Raw genomic sequence first — 14,946 nt, forward strand, 5'->3', positions numbered from 1 at the left:
TGTTGCTCATGATAAGAAAATAATTTCTTGTAAGAAGAGAAGAAATAATCTTTCTTTATGCGTAAGCGTAAGGTAAATAAACATAGATAAGTTAATTAGATAAACGTCAGTGTCAGTTACAGTTGGCATGTGTCGATGTAAAAGAAAAATCGAACAAATAACAAACTTTGATCAACCATAATTTTAATTTTTCTTTTCATATATTTGAGTAATATTTTATCGGGTAAAATTTTTCGAATAAGGCAATGAAATGAGTGTTAGAAGATCTTATCGGAGATACCAACCATTCATATCCCCTAAATCAATAGAGGATTTTGTTAGAGATCGTGAATTGGGGCTGAAAAAAACTCCACTTTTGGACGATTACTTTTTTTTCAAATTTTATTCTAGTTTTGATCAATTCAACGTACAACCCAAACCAACGACGACGAGAAAATATGGTGGAGTATTTAATTTAGAATTTAGTCAAGATGGGTAAGTAAAATTTTTGTTACTTTTGCTATATAACTTTTAAAAAAATTAACCATTGAATTTAATATTACGTATGTTTCAGACGGTTGTTGGTAGCTGCTTGTGAGGAAAAGAGTGTTTTACTATATGATGCTGCCACTCAAAAATGTTTCAAGACGATAACTGAAGCACACTCTAATTGTGTAAATTGTGTTAGGTAAAAAATACCTAAATATGTTATTCAGTGAAATATTAAATTAAATGATAATATTGGTGATAATTGCATTTGAAAATTTTTCGATTCCAAATAATAATGATAAGAGAGTTTAATGTTTGAAGGTTTTTATAAATTTGTTTGTCAATTTATAATTTTATATTTAGATTTTTAGATGCACACACATTTGCCACTTGTTCTGATGACAAAACAATTAAATTATGGGACCTGAGAAATTTGAGGAAGGAAACACGGTCTTTATATGGACATTCAAATTGGGTATGTTGAAATTTTTCATTATAATGTTTTTCAGATTATAATTGAGCATGGTTGTTATGAATTTGACTGATATAAGTAACATTATCTATGAGAGGAAAAGTATTAATGCTAAATTCAGTTTATGACTGGATTAAGCAGGTTTGCATTCTTGACCTACTATTCCTTTACAGGGTATTATCAATTTTTTGTGAAGAATAAACTGTTTTGTTTTCAGAAGACTAATTGCATTTCTTATGTATTCTCTTATTCCAGGTCAAAAACATCGAATATTCCAAATCTGAAAACTTATTGGTTACATCTGCCTTCGATGGTAGTATCTATACTTGGGATATCAAAGGAGATAGTGAATATAATACACCTTACAATACTGCTTTTCTTATGAACGGCATCATGAGGACAAAGCTGACACCAGATGGTGACAAAATGGTCATTTCTACAACTAGTGGATATATGATAATCATACATGATCTTCACTTAGCTACACTAGCCAATGACCTTGGCAGTTTCAAAGTAAGTTCACATATTTCTCCAACTAAAAAATGTAGAACTTATACTTGATAAAAAACAACATTGAATAATATTTTTTTTTAATTCTGTGGTGAATCTGTTCATTCTGCCATACCTTATAGAACCTAATCGTGCTGTAATATCTCAGTTTCTCATAGATTTTTGTTTTTTTTTTATGGTTTTATTTCGTTATTATATGTTGGTACTGGGAACTTCCCTGCCACAGATGAATCTATTATAGAATATACAAAGTCACTTGGAGAAAGCTGAATATTTCGATTATAAAGGGTGTTTTTTTTAGAGCTATAGAACTTTAATTTGCAATAAAACAACGATGGATTATTCGATTGACATGAATTTTATTTATCCGCAAGATAATCTTGTGGCATTACATTTTAAATATGATTTCTGGCTCGGATGTAGTCCAATCTGGACGTCCAATTTTCGATGACTTTTTCCAACATTTGTGGCCGTATATCGGCAATAACACGGCGAATGTTGTCTTCCAAATGGTCAAGGGTTTGTGGCTTATCCGCATAGACCAATGACTTTACATAGCCCCACAGAAAGTAGTCTAGCGATGTTAAATCACAAGATCTTGAAGGCCAATTCACAGGTCCAAAACGTGAAATTAGGTGGTTACCAAACGTGTCTTTCAATAAATCGATTGTGATACGAGCTGTGTGACATGTTGCGCCGTCTTGTTGGAACCACAGCTCCTGGACGTCATGGTTGTTCAATTCAGGAATGAAAAAGTTAGTAATCATGGCTCTATACCGATCACCATTGACTGTAACGTTCTGGCCATCATCGTTTTTGAAGAAGTACGGACCAATGATTCCACCAGCCCATAAAGCGCACCAAACAGTCAGTTTTTCTGGATGTAACGGTGTTTCGACATACACTTGAGGATTAGCTTCACTCCAAATGCGGCAGTTTTGTTTGTTGACGTAGCCATTCAACCAGAAGTGCGCTTCATTGCTAAACAAAATGAAATGGACGTAGTGCGCGACACGAATTCCGCACAGAACCATTATTTTCGAAATAAAATTGCACTATTTGCAAGCGTTGTTCAGGCGTGAGTTTATTCATGATGAATTGCCAAACCAAACTGAGAATAAATCACTTGACAGCTGTTAAATCGGTCGCCATCCTGAACAGTAATGCCAACTTAAAGTTATATACCTCGAAAAAAAACACCCGTTATAAAGGGATAAATAATTTCGTTTTATATGCATAAATTGTAGAATGAAATTGGAATAAACAGAAAAATAGCTCTGGTTTCTTAGATTATATCCAATTCAATTTTTTGCAATTTGTTAAATGTGTTGACCTTTTTTTCAGCCAGACATTTATAGGCTCATGCAACTCACAGAACAAAACTTCCCAGCAGGCAACATTTTCAATTTCTTGTTTCATCCTAGTAGAAGAAGAAATAGAATCGAATTCATTGATGATTTTCCAAATAAATCGGAAGTTATCAGTTCTCTACAAATTCATCCGCATGGTTGGAGTGCCCTGTCTAGAAATATCAATGGAGATGAAAATCAGGATGTGAGTAAAACAACTTTTTACAAGACCTCCTAACAATATGCTCTATACGCTCTATTAGTGTGACGTCACACACCGCCATTTTTGGTTCTCCTGTCAGTGTTCGGAATCCAAACAAATAAATTGTCATTCAAATTAGTACGGTGTCGTTGAAGGAATTGGCTTATTTTCATAAATAAGAGTATTTGAGGGACGATTTCAGTATTAATTGATAGACAGAAGGAACGAGGTTGATACCAGTAAGTTTGAATCCTGTATCATTCCCCAGATTTTGTAAAAAGCTGTGTTTATTAGTTGAACTTCAAGTTCGAACTTACTGGCATTAATCTCGTGCCTTCCGTCTATCAATTAATAGTAAAATCGTTCCTTAAATAATCTTATTTATCAAAATAAGCCAATTTCTTCAACGACAACGTACTAATTTGAATGACAATTTGTTTGTTTGGATTCCGAACACTGACAGGAGAACTAAAATGGCGGTGCGTGACGTCATCACTAATAGAGCGTATTAGTGTGACGTCAGTTTGATCAGTTTGAAATTAGACAAATTAGTGAAATTTTTTTTTAATTCAGAAATTTTGTTTCAGTGGACCTGTGTGCACGATATTCAATCTCGAGAACCGGCAGAATATATGGATTACCTAACTGTTAACGAAAGCAACGAATTGGTTGATGACGATGAAGGCTTCAGTAGTAACAATAAACCAACCGATTTATGGGTTGGTTTAGTTACTAACGACTTATTGAGCAACGAGAGGAATCCTTTTCCCCCGACTAGTGTGGAACTACCTCCCTTTAGATCGATGAATAGTGGCTTACTTGGACGGAACGCTTATAAAACATTCTTGAGGCAGTATCCGAATTATCAGAACAAATTAGTGAGGAACCTACCCCGCTTGACACATTATAAAAGAGAAGAGAGTGTAGGGAAAGGTTTTATAAAAGAAGTTTGTTTCTCGCAGGATGGACGGGTAATTTGTTCACCGTATAAAAGAGGCATAAGAATTCTAGGTTTCAGTGAAAAAGCCGAAGAATTACCGTATTGTTTATCGAAAGAAGCTCAGAAACTGCACACACTTGTTACAAGTACTGATTATCATAAAGATGTGGTTGTTTGTTGCAAGTTCAATCCTGTTCATATGAGGTTGGTCAGTGGATGTTTGGGGGGTGATATTGTTTGGTACGATCCGTGTATATGATAATTTTATTGCAATTGTATAAAGTATTATCAAATTATTTCTGTTAAGAAAAATGTAAATAATTACAATTATATTAAAAAATTATTGTAATAAGAATTACCTTCAGGGTATGAGACTTTTTTTTATTTATGTATACACACCGGCAAAATTAGGGGAATGGACAAAATCTCAATGAAATTTTGTTTCATCCTAAAAAAAAAGTTTGAAGGATCCAAACCAAAAATTCCAAATTAGTATTTATTTCAAAATTTTGAATAGAATTCTATTCAGAAATATTCATACAAATCAACCAGATAGATAAAACTCTACATAACTTTTCAATTAATTAATAATGATAATAGTACTCCATGGAGCTTGGATTTGGCCATGAGTTCATCCAAATACGATAAGTACAATTTCAAATTAAACTCAGAAAATAAAATATCTTAGTAATTCTAGAGATAACTTCCAGTTTATTTTCTGAGTTTAATTTGAACTTGTACTTATTGTATCTGAATAAACTCATTTATTATTATCAAAATGATATCAGTCCATAGATGAATAATATACATAGATGGCACTTATGGAGATCATATTTTTTTTGTGAAATGTTCACTCTGGCATTTGGATGTCTAGAAATTTGTCACTTTTAATGAATAGGTTGTTATATACTTTCAATTGAGTACATTTTCAAACTAAAGAATGTACTAATAAGCAAAAGAATTAAGTAACTTCAGCAGTTTGTAGTCTGGACAACAAATTGTTTCAATAGAGGTCTTCAGAGGTCCTTCAGACTGTAGATAAATAATATACATAGATGACACTTATGGAGATCATATTTTTTTGTTTATTCTGGTATTGGATGTCTAGAAATTAGTTGAAATTTGTCAATTTACATACGTATAATAATAATTTTCTAGATTCGATAATATTGGTTTTCGTTTAGTGAAAAGAATATCGAGATGTCGAAATATTTTTATGAAATTCACAACGAAGTCTCAAAGAAGAAAGTTAACTTTCCCTCTATGAGAAGATTGATTATAGGGGTACATTACTTCATTGCATAATTGTAAACTGCCCTCCATTGAGGTCGGAATTAGTCCTTCAACCTAACTATCTGGAAATCACAATGTTTTATCAAATGTTTATTCTGGTACTTAGATGTTGAAAAATTCGTTGGATTGGAATTTGTTACTTTTTATGAATAGGTAATTATAATTAGTTATACCTAATTAATGGTGCTAAGCAGAATCAATTTAGTTACTTCAGCAGTTTGCGGTCTGCACAAAAAAATCTTTTACTAGATATCTACCAAACTTATCACTATATAGGATTTTTTGTATAAGTAGATTGATTGAATGCATTTCAGGATTAATTTTCGTGAATGGTGGATGAATGAATAATAAATTCCCTTAATTGATCATAAACATGAGTCCTTTAAGCCTGTAGCTCAACAGATACATAGATGAAACTTATGGTGATCAGAATTATTTTCTAAAATGTGTATTCTGGTGCTTTGATTTCTAGAAATTCTTTGCAGTTTTCCACTTCTGAAGAATAGGTAATTATATAATTGAAATTAAATGTGCTAATCAGAATCGATTTGTTTCCTTCTGCAGTTAGCTATCTGCACAAAAGTTTTTTACTATATGTCAATCAAACTTATCACAATAGGATTTTTTGTATTAGTAGATTAGCATTTCAAGATCAATTTACATAAATGTTGGATGAATTAATAATAAATTCTCTTTATTGAGCTTGGAATTGGTTTCAACCTGAGTCCTTAAGCCTGTGGCTGAATAAATACATAGATGACACTTATGGAGATCACATTTATTTTATAAAATATTCGGGTGCTTGGATGTCTGGAAATTCGTTGGAATTTGTCACTTTTGATGATTAGGTAATTACATACTCATAATTAAATGTGCTGAGCAAAATCAAATTAGTTATTTTAGCCGTTTGCGGTCTACACAAAAAAGTTTTTCATTAGATGCATACCAAACTTATCACAATAGGATTTTTTTAAGTAGATTGATTGAATGCATTTCAGGATTAATATAAATTAATGGTGGATGAATTAATCATCAATGCCCATGGTTGAGCTTGCCATTGGTCATCATAGAGTCATCGCTAGCCAAACTGCCGCCCTAGATAGAGACCCAATTTGCTGCCCCAAGGAGTCAAATTTGCAGAATGCAATAAATTCATATTGTATAATCGGAGGGGGTTATGTTAAAAGCATCTTTTTGAAAAATTGTGATATATTTTATCTATCTGATTGATTTTTATGATTCATTAAAATAAAATAATGTTCAATCCAAAATTGTCATTTTTCTATTCTATTTTGTCTAATTTTCCAAAAAATAAATCAAATGTGAGGATTTTCAGAGTAAAAACTTTTTTTTTCGAAATTCAGAATCGAAGTAAAATTTTCCTAATCAGACCATTCGTATTTTTTTGAAGGATTATACAGTGGTTTAAGTCACTGTACGATCTTAGAGATATATATACAAAAATTATTAACTTTAAACAACAAAGCATGTGTAGATGTAATTTCAGTAGTATCTTAGAGATGAATCTGGTAGATGCGCTCAAATATAGCGCATTCGCCACATTTTTTCTATGATTGGCGACATCTAGGAAAAGTAGTTCCAACCTGGGTTAACTTGGGAAATTTACGTTACATGATTCTACTTGTGGATGACTGTGGCCAGAACTAGTTCAATAAATTGTTTATAGATGGCTTAGAGGGAAATTCTCCATTGATTTTTTTCAAATTTGAAGAAAAACTGAAATAATTGATATGCCACCACTTTTGTATCAGGTCTGAATGCATACACCTATTCAAACTGATAATTTCTCTTCTCAAGACCAAGGATTGTTGTTCAACGTAAGAAATATTCTTTAATCAAACCCCTTTGAAAATTACCCACAAAATTCGAAATAACTCAATTTCGAAGGTTTCTAGGCAGAAACTGATGGATAATAGCATAATAGAATTAAGCATGAAACATTCTTCATAACATCAAATTTTGAAGTAATAATCGACCGATCACTTTCGAACATTTCATAATATTTTCAGAGGATTTCGAGGTTGTAGATTCCAAATTCAGAATCGATTCTTACTAGGAAACATTTTCTACACATTTAAAGCACAGCTTTTACACAACTGGAATGTCTCAGTTGTTGGCCTGCTTTACCATTTTACCAGACTCCTATATAGGCCACCAGAGGGCAGACTCATCACTTTCAAAATTTTCCCACAAAAATGGAAATAACTCAATTTTGAGGGCCTCTAGAGGGAAACTGATTGCAGAAACGGATTCAGAATCGAAATTTCTTTCAAAAATAAAATTTTGAAGTCGATCTGGAACAAAAATTTTTTTTGGCGAAAAAATATCTAAGGTTATAGTCTTGGTTTTTCCGAAAAAATCGACCGATCGAATTCGAACATTTTTTGATAGTTTAAGGGGGATTCGAGGTTGTAGATTCCGAATTTGGCATCCATTTCCACCAGAAAAATTTTTCTTTACCTCTAGAGAACAATTTACACACAACTGGAATGTCTTAGTTTTGTATACCCATTTCCCAAGCTTTAGAGTTTGGCCACCAGAGGGCGGGTCAAACCCCCTCGAAATTCCTCTCACTAAAATCGATATATCTCAATTTTGGGGGCTTCTAAGGAGAAACTAATTGTGAATAGGAATTCAGCACGGAAAATTCTTCATAACATCAAATTTTGAAGTTGATCTGAATAGAAAAATTTTTTTGGTGGAAAATATTCAATTTGCGATCAAATTAGAACATTTTATAGTTTTTAGAGGTTTTCGATCTCGTAGATTCCGAATTTGGCATCGATTCTTACCAGAAAATTTTCTCTACAAAATTTGAAATATCTCATGTTTGATGCATGAAAGGAAGAAGCGGACTGCAGGCAGATATTCAACATGAAAATTTGTTTATGATATTTAATTTTGACGGTGAGCCGATGCAAATTTTTTTTTTCGTAAATTTTCACTAAACACAAGATATAACATCTCTAAGTTTTATAAGGAAACATCTAATTGAAGATATGTGTTCAGAATTGGAAATTCTTTGCAACACTAAATTTTAAAGCTGATCTGATAAGATCAAAGTATTTCCAAATAAACTAAACGCATTTTGGGCAGGTGCTCTTAAAAGTAGCACATCCGCCAGATTTGTTTTAAAATTCGATAATACGGCGACATCTAGCGGAAGTAGCTCAAACCAAGGAATGGCAGTTACAGGATTCTACTCTTGGCAGGCTGCGGCAAGTATTAGATCAGTAATTTGTGTATAGATGGCTTACAGGCGAATTGTCTATTACAGTAACTTGATGAAATGGGCCTCAAATTTTGAATAAATCCCAAAAATCAGGTAAACGGAGAATTTAAACAAAATGCCGCCATATTTAGTCAATCAGAAACAAGACCACTCGTGTTTCTAAAAAAACTAAAAGCGATAGAATGGTTTTAAATAAAACACAAAACTTGAAACTAATTTTTATTGAAAGAATTTTATTCCGAATGAACACAATTTTTTCCTCCATGAACCTAAGTAATGAATACAATTTATCACAAAATTTTCTTTCGAATCAAATAATTCTACTACAATATAGAATACATAATTTGACACCTACAGAAAACAATAAGGGTGCAAGTGAAGTCTGCAATTTGTGTTGACATTCATTTTTCAAGTCCAACATCATACAAAATTACAAGGAATACACACATATTTCAAGATCCTTTTGAAACTTTAAATATCTTAACACTATTATCAAACAAGTGGAAATTTTATATGAACATTTAAGAAATAAAATGATTCTTGAGGTATTTCATCATACCGAAGGTTCTGAAGCGTTTGACTCCTATTACTTTGAACAGATCGTCATCACAGATAGCAAACTGTTTGTTGTTGGGATCGTACAAATCTCTTTCTTTGATGATGGCCCAAATTTCCTTCACTACCTCATGCCTTGCCATCGATTCTTGACCAACAAGAGCTGCTAATTCTTTCGAAAGGGTCATTTGTTTGGTGTAGCCGCCTCCTCGTTTAGCTCCACCCTGAAAATGAAATTTTTTTATATTAAAACTGAAAAAAATGAAACAAAATAATTTCCGCTGGATTATTTAATTGTTAGCAACAATTGTTTCGCCACACTGTGGCTTCATCAGGCTACATTTCTGACTAATAAGAGTACAGAGTTTTTCGGAAACTTATATAGGAACAATAATTCGACATTTTCAGGAAAATATTCCATAGGATATCGTAAACTTCAAAGATATATTGGACAGTTGGATTTCCAAACTTTCGGAAAAAATTTAATGAAGGGGATGAGTTTACATCTGTTTGTTCATTCAACAGAATATTTTGGGTATTATACCTTTTTATTTCTAGGGATTTTAAGAGTGTTAATTTTATTTTCTGAATGAAGAATTTCATAGTTGTTATTAAAGGTGTGAACTAATTCTTTTAAATGATTTGCATAAGTTGAAAACGAGCTATCAATTGTATAACTTTTTTGGTGTTTGTTTATCCTTTTCTTAAAAGATCTTCCTGTCTGTCCAAAATAAACCATAGGAAAATCGTTACAGGTTAAATAGTAGACACCAGATTTATTTTCTTTCTCAGTTTTATCTTTATTGTTTTTCATAAATATCTCTAAATTATTGCTTGTTTTGAAAGATATTATATAATTGAATTTTGTCTTTAGGTATTTAGCAATATTTTCGGAAATATTATTAACATAAGTAATAAATAAAGTTAATAAATTCAGCATCAATACTATAATTTACTATAGGGTATGTTAGACATAATATTGATACTAAATTTTTCTCATTAATTTATGTTAATAATATTTCCAAAAAAATTGCTAAATATCTAAAGATAAAATTCAATTATATAATATCTTTCAAAACAAGAAACAATTCAAAGATGTTTATAAAAAACAATAAAGATAAAACTGAGACAGAGAATAAATCTGGTGTCTACAAGTTATTGGACAGACAGGAAGATCCTTCAAGAAAAGGATAAACGAACACCAAAAGAGATATGGTGGGTTTATGCACCATTCCTAAGAACTAAGCACTGAGATCTACGAACTATGAACTAAACCTAAGAATTCAGTGGCATTTATGCACTCTGTGGTTAGTTCTTAGTTAAGACATGGTCGAACTACTTTCTATTTGTTCTATACTTTGATGTTTGACATTGATATTGATTGTGAAAAAATTTAATTCAATTTTTTTCAAATACACCTAATACTTTTCATCGATAAACACGAATAAAGAACATAAAATTATTGAAACTGGTACTCGTTAATATTGAAATTCTATGCGGCACACGCGCACTTCTATATTTTACCTCAGCCCTTAGTTCCTAGTTAACAGTTGGCCTGCTAGTGTTAGTTCTTAGTAAACGTGCATAAACGCCCTTATTGATTTGTTAGCGTTCAATTCTTAGTTTATTTATGCACCAGTCCTAAGAGCTAAGAATAAACCTAAGAACTTAGGTTTAGTCTTAGTTCTCAGGATAGGTGCATAAATCCACAATTAGCGTTCAATTCTTAGTTCTTAGGTTTAGTCTTAGTTCTTATGGTGGATTTATGCACCAGTCCTAAGAACTAAGACTAAACCTAAGTTCTTAGGGTTATTCTTAGCTCTTAGGTTAGGTGCATAAATCCACCATTAGCGTTCAATTCTAAACCTAAGAACTTAGGTTTAGTCTTAGTTCTTATGGTGAATTTATGCACCAGTCCTAAGAACTAAGACTAAACCTAAGAACTAAGAATTGAACGCTAATGGTGGATTTATGCACCAGTCCTAAGAACTAAGACTAAACCTAAGAACTTAGAACTAAGAATTTCAATATTAACGAGTACCAGTTTCTATTATTTAATGTTCCGTTATTCGTGTTTATCGATGAAAGTATTATGTGTATTTGAAAAATTTAATTTAATTTTTTCACAATCAATATCAATGTCAAACATCAAAGTATAGAACAAATAGAAAGTAGTTGGAGCATGTGCGCATAGTTCCTTAACTAAGAACTAACAAGAGAGTGCATAAACGCCACTGAATTCTTAGATTTAGTTCTTAGTTTGTAGTGCTTAGGAATGATGCATAAACCCACCATTATACATCTGAAAGTTCGTTTTCAATTTATGCAAATCATTTAAAAGAATTAGATTACACCTTCAATAACAACTTTGATATTCTCCATTCAGAAAATAAGAGCATAAGATTAACACTCTTAGAATCCCTAGAAATTTATTATATTTGATATCAATTAAATGGATTTCCACCAAGTATTGACCAATCCATTTCATTATTTGAATTTTTTTTAATATTTCATGAATTGACCATGAAACGTTGCAAGTGATTGCTTGTATATCATGATAATATCATATTTTAAATTACAAAAGTACATACCTTCTTTGCTTTTGGTTTCTCATCATCAGAATCTGAGTCTGAACCTTTCTTCTTTTTAGGGGGAAGTTTCCTTGTCTTGAAAGGTTTTGCCTTGCTGGACTTTTTTGGGGAGTATTCCTCTTCAGAGTCTTCATCTTTGGAGGGTTCACTTGCGTCAGAATCTTCGTCTTCAGAATCGTCTTTTGGAGGAGCCTTGGTCACTGTCTTTTTGCTTTTTTTTGCTGGTGGTTTCTTTCCAGAAGATCCACGTTTTTTTTTTTTGTCAGCATCAGAGTCCTGCAACAAAAATAGAGAAAAGCATTTCACTACAGGATGCTGACTGAATCAAGTGAAGTAAATCTTTATGACTCATTTTTTTGATTGTGCCTACCAACACCAAATTTTTCAAACCTAAGTCTCAGATCCTCAGGTAAATAGATTAATAACCTACCTCCTCTTCATCTTCTTCTTCTTCGTCCTCATCCTCTTCATCTTCATCATCATCTTGTTTTTTGTTTTCTATGAATTCCATGACCAAAGTATCGATTATGGTTTTCTTTGATAAGAGGTTGCATCCTAACTTTTTCTCTAGTTCTTGTCGAACTTTCTTCACAGAAGTTTTGGAAAGATCCGCATCCTCAAGGATAGCTAAGAAAACATATGATTAGATAAAAAACGAAATACTTAGTTTTTTAGTCATGTTGACTAAAAAATATTGAGATACTAATGGAATAAATACAAATGAGTTAAAGTAATCAAAAAAGAAATAAGAGAATATGTATTTTTGAAATGATGTGAATTTTGGGCAAACATCTAATTTTTCAAAAGAAACCACTCATTTTTCAGCTCTCAAAAAAGTATTAGATGTTTACAATGTAGAACTTTTTCACATAATTGATTTTAGTAACAAAAATTAGTTATTGCTCAGCAAAACTATCTATTTTTGACTTCTGTTAACAGGACTTTGTTGTAAAATTCTTACTATATCTGCTTAGAATGCTCATTACGAATGATGAAAAATGATGTACATATATACATAATTTTTAAATATACAAGGTGATGGAAGTTCGTAATTAGCCTTCTAAGCGGTTATAGTAAAAGTTTTACAACAAAATTCTGTTAACCAGATGTCAAAAATGGATAATTTTATTGAGTTTCAACTAATTTTCAGCTTCGTCACTAAAAACAATTAGGTAAAAAACTTCTACACTGGAAACCTTCATCTGATACTTTTGAGAATTGAAAAATGAGAGATCACTTCTTGAAAATCTCCAAAATAAATGGTCTTAAATGATATTTTTTGTAAAACTTGTAATCCATTATTACTCAATAAAAATGTAGCCAACTAGACAAATTTGTACATATTCATTCTGTCTCTAATTTAGTTGAAACCTTGGAATTTATTATGGTCACCTCCTGTATATTGATCTAGTTAAAATAGATACATTTGTTATTACATATCCCTAATTGGGCATTACATTATATGCAATAAATGAATTGATGTAAGCCAAAAGTTCTTGCTAAATGGAGTTAGAAAAAAAACAGAACTGTGATAAAACAATTCATAATATAACAAACCTAAATCTTAGACAAACTCATTAAAATTTCATTACACCAAGTAAACTGATATCATTCAGTTTTATATTTTAAATTAGATGTATGCAAATTTTAATCGTCAAAAGTACTGAAGAATCCTCCCAAAATGCAAATATTTTAGGACTCGCTTGTATGTGGGAGTCTGAAAAGATGTGCGCTTGACATCTGAAATTTATATGCATTTTCGGAAAATGCTAGAAATGCAGTATATTACTCAAAAAACTTAATTTGATGTATTAAAACTAATGAAATATAAACGAAGTATCGTCGATTCCTCCTCATATTGTGGAAGAAATATTAAAATCAATCAAGAACATGAGATTTTACACTAGGCTTGGGTCGCACCAACAAAATTCAACAAAACATAAACTATATAATTATAGGATTCTACTAAAAGTCTCCAATCTGAAAATGAAGACGAAAAAAATCTAAGTCGATTTCATGTACCCATCATCGATGGATAAATTGAACTTTCAGAGATATTCGAATTTCAAAGTACGTTTTGTATATTTGTGACATAGCGTCTAGCAGCCATTGTTTACAAGGATTGGAAGCAAAAATAATGCCCAAGAGTAAACCCTTCGATTTTCACCGCCAACCCAAGAAATTGCAGAGGAAAAAAATGATAAGAAAAAAATTAGGAACTTAGTTTTGTAGATGCGACAAACAAAATTTCAATAATGTTGGAATTATAACAACTTACCGGCAATTTCTTTTTGCAGATCTTCTTCGGAAATGTCAGCCATGTCGATGAACAGAGAAGTAACACAACAAGGATAAAAGATCAACACTGGAATGTATTTGAAGCGCGTCTGCTCAAATGTCCAATACCCAGCTTCGATCACGAGCTCAACATCGTGCCGTATTCGGTTTTTGTTGAAGAGAGAAATTGAATGACAATATGAGTGAGTGAAAAGGAGATGCAAAAACTTAGCAAGCAGCAACTGCCGATGTTTGAAAACTAGCGTTTCAATTGGTGTTTTCAAGTTAATCTAAAAAAAATAAAATAAGTTCTCTTGAGCGTCAGTACCTTTCTCTGTTCCAGGTGATATATGTATTGATTTTGTTTTCAGATGTGAAGTTCCTAAGCAACTATATTATTTTTTGGAATGAAATTGTAGCATTAATTTCCTGCATTGAAAATGAGAGTGGTTTTTCCTGAGGAAACGGTTACCTTGGAAGAGATTCATTCGAGTCAACTTAGGTAGTCTCGTGAAAACAAATTCAACAAAATTTATGAGAAACCCACTGACGTGAATTTGGGAACTTTCAGGCGCTTGTTTTCTCAAAAAAATTTCACATAAACCTTATAGTCTTACACTTAAATCAGTATCCTCAACATAAATCTATTAGAATATTGAAATTGATAATTACGAAAAGTTGGTCGAAAATTTGAATCAAGGATATCATCCAAAAATGTACAAAGTTCCGGCTTGAGAAGATTTTAATGGCTTTATAGGGAAATTGAATATATTACAGTATAGTAGATCAATACCAAACCAAGTAGGAAATTATGTATTTGAAATTGCCTATTATTTGGAATGAATTCGCTTCCTGGTTTTTTCAGTCTCAATTATATTTCTGAGCCATTTAGTTTTCGTAAAAATAAATGTTTATCCGGTAAAAAAGCTATAATGCTTTTCGTTTGATATTCACAAAATCTGATTCTGATATCGAAATTTTACAAAAAAAAATTATATTCCCTAATGCATTGGGATAGTATTCTATATCGATGCCT

The 14,946-nt window shown here is 31.8% G+C and overlaps 2 protein-coding genes across 2 annotated transcripts; one reads left to right on the forward strand and one right to left on the reverse strand.

Moving 5' to 3' along the window:
- Nucleotides 1–99: 99 nt before the first annotated feature.
- LOC123679623 (DDB1- and CUL4-associated factor 10) lies at nt 100–4,296 on the forward strand. Its single transcript, XM_045617003.1, has 6 exons — nt 100–474; nt 554–667; nt 832–943; nt 1,196–1,453; nt 2,795–3,004; nt 3,589–4,296. Exons 1-6 carry the CDS (start codon nt 251–253, stop codon nt 4,198–4,200), a joined length of 1,530 nt encoding a protein of 509 aa, XP_045472959.1. The 5' UTR covers nt 100–250; the 3' UTR covers nt 4,201–4,296.
- A 4,397-nt stretch (nt 4,297–8,693) lies between these two features.
- Nucleotides 8,694–14,063, reverse strand: LOC123679628 (nucleolin). Its single transcript, XM_045617009.1, has 4 exons — nt 13,912–14,063; nt 12,064–12,260; nt 11,634–11,909; nt 8,694–9,266 (listed from the first exon to the last, which is right to left on the reverse strand). Exons 1-4 carry the CDS (start codon nt 13,952–13,954, stop codon nt 9,009–9,011), a joined length of 774 nt encoding a protein of 257 aa, XP_045472965.1. The 5' UTR covers nt 13,955–14,063; the 3' UTR covers nt 8,694–9,008.
- Between the last annotated feature and the right edge of the window lie 883 nt (nt 14,064–14,946).

The sequence above is a fragment of the Harmonia axyridis genome, chromosome 5 (genome assembly GCF_914767665.1).
Source record: "Harmonia axyridis chromosome 5, icHarAxyr1.1, whole genome shotgun sequence".
NCBI classification, from domain to species: domain Eukaryota; kingdom Metazoa; phylum Arthropoda; class Insecta; order Coleoptera; family Coccinellidae; genus Harmonia; species Harmonia axyridis.

Coding starts and splice junctions, on each gene's coding strand:
- LOC123679628 (XM_045617009.1), bottom strand. CDS start 13,954: ATGGCTGACATTTCCGAAGAAGATCTGCAAAAAGAAATTGCCG. Junction 12,261..13,911: donor TCTGCAAAAAGAAATTGCCG/GTAAGTTGTTAT, acceptor ATGTTTTCTTAG/CTATCCTTGAGGATGCGGAT. Junction 11,910..12,063: donor AAGAAGAAGATGAAGAGGAG/GTAGGTTATTAA, acceptor TTTTTGTTGCAG/GACTCTGATGCTGACAAAAA.
- LOC123679623 (XM_045617003.1), top strand. CDS start 251: ATGAGTGTTAGAAGATCTTATCGGAGATACCAACCATTCATATCCCCT. Junction 475..553: donor TTAGAATTTAGTCAAGATGG/GTAAGTAAAATT, acceptor CGTATGTTTCAG/ACGGTTGTTGGTAGCTGCTT. Junction 944..1,195: donor TATATGGACATTCAAATTGG/GTATGTTGAAAT, acceptor CTCTTATTCCAG/GTCAAAAACATCGAATATTC.